The sequence below is a fragment of the Apteryx rowi genome, unplaced genomic scaffold, assembly GCF_003343035.1.
Source record: "Apteryx rowi isolate R43461 unplaced genomic scaffold, aptRow1 scaffold_142, whole genome shotgun sequence".
In the NCBI taxonomy this organism is placed as follows: Eukaryota; Metazoa; Chordata; class Aves; order Apterygiformes; family Apterygidae; genus Apteryx; species Apteryx rowi.
In genome coordinates this window covers 341,100-344,008 of record NW_020447664.1, presented here as the reverse complement: position 1 = coordinate 344,008, position 2,909 = coordinate 341,100, and the positions used below count along the sequence as shown (strand labels likewise).

Genomic DNA, 2,909 nt, shown 5'->3' with positions numbered 1-2,909 from the left:
AGACAGGGAGAATGGGGAAAGTTGGGGAGTGATCAAACCCCAGCAGGTTTGATCTGTCTGGTCTCACACTTTCCACAGCTTTCCGTTTCCCAACACCTGGATACACTCAAGCACCTGGCTGATCCAGAGAAAATCCAACAAGCTTTTGTGGTGGGATTTGGAAGGAATTCCCAATGGATTCCGGCACAGTTTAAAGCTGTCCACTTTGAGTTAGGACTTGTTAAGGAGGGTGATGTGGGCTGAAACTCGAGACTACTGCTCGCCTCTATCTAGTGCTAGCATCTTGCCTGGAAATGGGGCATGACCAAGTCAAAGGGGTCAGTTGCTGCTTGCGGTTATAAAGGGAGATAGTCCACACAGCCCCATCTTACTCCCCCAGACACATGTTTTCCATATTAAAGCAGAGGAAATGCCCAACTCTATCAAAAACACATGCAGAGCATTAATCATCAAGCACAGCCTGACTTGTGTTCTGGGCTGAGACTGGCTCTGCACTTTTAAGTCCAGGTGGAGGTGGTACCCAGCAGTGTGCAAGTGCTTGCTGCAGCCTGTCAGGCAGGAGACAGGAGCACTCATGTCAGGTTTGTCCTGCAGAGAGCCAGTATTTCTGTAACACGAGAAGCTGGCAGGCGCTTTTCCATAAATCAACTGACTGAAGTCATTCGCAATTTACACCATGGCCTGGAAATGGGCCCCTCTGGTTCCAGGGCAGGAGGCTCACAGAGGCAGCTTAAACTTGGAGCTGGGACATTAGGCTCTGTGCCGAATCCATTTCGCTTTACCTGGGCTACTCCAGTCAGCCGAGGAGGGTGAGCCCAGGGAGCCAGGAACAAAGCAGAGATGCCTCCCTCAGCACATTCACGAGCTCTGCAAACACAAGCTCTTTTTAAACAATTCTGATCACTTTAACTGCTCTCAAGGAAGCAGTAGCTACATCTACAAGGGGCAGGGAGAGGGGACAGCCGATTTCACATGACAAAATAGCAGGAAGAGAGAGGGTCTGAGCAGCAGCTCCAGCCTGGAGAGCTAAACAAGGCAACTCTGGAGCAGCAGAGGCAAAACAGCACAGTCCAAAGCTGTCCGGGAGCAAGCCAGGAGCTGGGCTCCCTCCTACGCACACACACCAGCACTCCAACTTATCTCCAAAGACCTTCCAAAATGGAAGGGATGCTTTTATTTTAAGAGCATTCAAAAAAAAAAAAAAAACCTGATCTTTGGTGTCACATAAGGAAGGAGAGGAAGGGGAGGAAAAGAAAGATCTCGTGTAAAACACGAAACGCTGTCAAGGGAGCGCTATGGTACAAAGGCACAATCCAATATGAACATATAACCTATGTACAGCCGTGCCAGCAGCACGGGGTGCAGTGCTCAGTCCAGTCCATTGCCCACCACCCTCACCACGGTCTCCAGACCGAGTCAGCTGTGCCGGGTGGTGGGCCAGGCGGTGAGGCAGCAGTGGCAGCTGTCGGTGGGCCACCATACAGGGGCAGCACAGCACCACCAGGCCCGAAGGCAGTGCTCGGGATGAGGAAGGCAAACTGCCCATCGGAGGCCGGCAGCAGCTGGAAGCCGCCGTACACCTTAGCTGCGTCGGCTCCTGGCTTGCAGGGCATGCCGGGGAGGGGCCCCCCGCCACCGCCCGGCGGCACCAGCGGTGGCCCAAAGGCTGCAGCCGGTGGCAGCGGTGGCGGCGGTGGGGGCGCGGGGTAGTTCATGGCATTGATCTGGGTCATGCAGCTGGCCAGGTGGCCCAGGAGCCGAGTGCGCACCTCCGTGTTGACACCCTCGCAGGTGGAGAGGAACCGCGTCACTTCATTCATGCACTCGCTGAAGCCRGCGCGGTACTTGCCCAGCACCGTGGGGTCTGTGCTCAGCGCAGCTGCAGGGCGAGAGAGGTGCATGGCCRTCAGGGCAGCAGGCTCCACAGGGGACAGGGTTGTGCAGCCCACCAGCATTGCATCCTGCAGCCGCTCTGGGCTGGGAATCCAGGCAGAGAGCACAGCCCCTCCAGTGCTCCCAGGTGCCGAGGATCCAGATGCAGAAGGCAGCCCCTCTGGTACCGGGTCCTGGGTCCCCCAGCACCAGGGATCCAAGCAGGGAGCACTGATGCCTGGCATCCTCCTGTGCTCCCTGGTACTGGGGACCCAGGCTGGGAGCAGACCCCTGGTGTCCTGCCATGGTCCCCCAGTACTAGGGACGCAGGCTGGCACCACAGCCCTCCCAGTGCCTCCTGTGCCCCCCAGGACTGGGGATGCAGGCTAGAAGCAGAGCCCTCCCGGTACAGGAGAACAGACTGGAACCAGATCCCTCYCCCTGTGCCGGGATGCAGCCAGGGCGCAGAGCCTTCCTGGAAGCTCCAGCGTCCCAGACACAGGCAGGGAGCAGAGCGCTCCCGGTGCCCCCCCCCAGGGCCGGGATGCAGCCAGGGAGCAGAGCCCTCCCAGTACCCCCCAGTGCCGGGATGCAGAGCCCTCCTGGCGGCTCCAGTGCCCCAGACGCGGGCAGGGAGCAGAGCCCTCCCAGTACCGGGATGCAGAGCCCACCTGGCAGCTCCCGTGGCCCCAACGCAGCAGAAAGCAGAGCGCTCCTGGTGCCCCCCCCCAGGGCCGGGATGCAGCCAGGGAGCGGAGCCCTCCCGGTGCCCCCCTCCAGGGCCGGGATGCCGAGCCCTCCTGGCGGCTCCAGTGCCCCAGAGGCGGCAGGGAGCGGAGCGCTGCCGGGGAGCGTCCCGGGCACTCACCGGTCATCTGTGCGCGCTGCAGGCTGCGCAGGTGCTTCACGGTCATCTCCAGGATGTCGGCCTTCTCCAGCTTGGAGTGCCGCGAGCTCTGCGGGCAGAGCGCGGGCTCACACCGGCGCGGCGGCCCCGGCCCCGGCCGCGGCCCCGGCCCCCCCGCCGCCCCCCCGCT

General features: G+C 60.7%; 1 protein-coding gene across 1 annotated transcript; it reads right to left on the bottom strand.

Moving 5' to 3' along the window:
* Positions 1-1,151: 1,151 nt before the first annotated feature.
* HES1 (hes family bHLH transcription factor 1) lies at positions 1,152-2,850 on the bottom strand. The gene is made up of 2 exons (XM_026058052.1): positions 2,741-2,850; positions 1,152-1,879 (listed from the first exon to the last, which is right to left on the bottom strand). The coding sequence occupies exons 1-2, from the start codon at positions 2,784-2,786 to the stop codon at positions 1,395-1,397; spliced, it is 531 nt and encodes a 176-aa protein (XP_025913837.1). The 5' UTR covers positions 2,787-2,850; the 3' UTR covers positions 1,152-1,394.
* Positions 2,851-2,909: the final 59 nt, after the last annotated feature.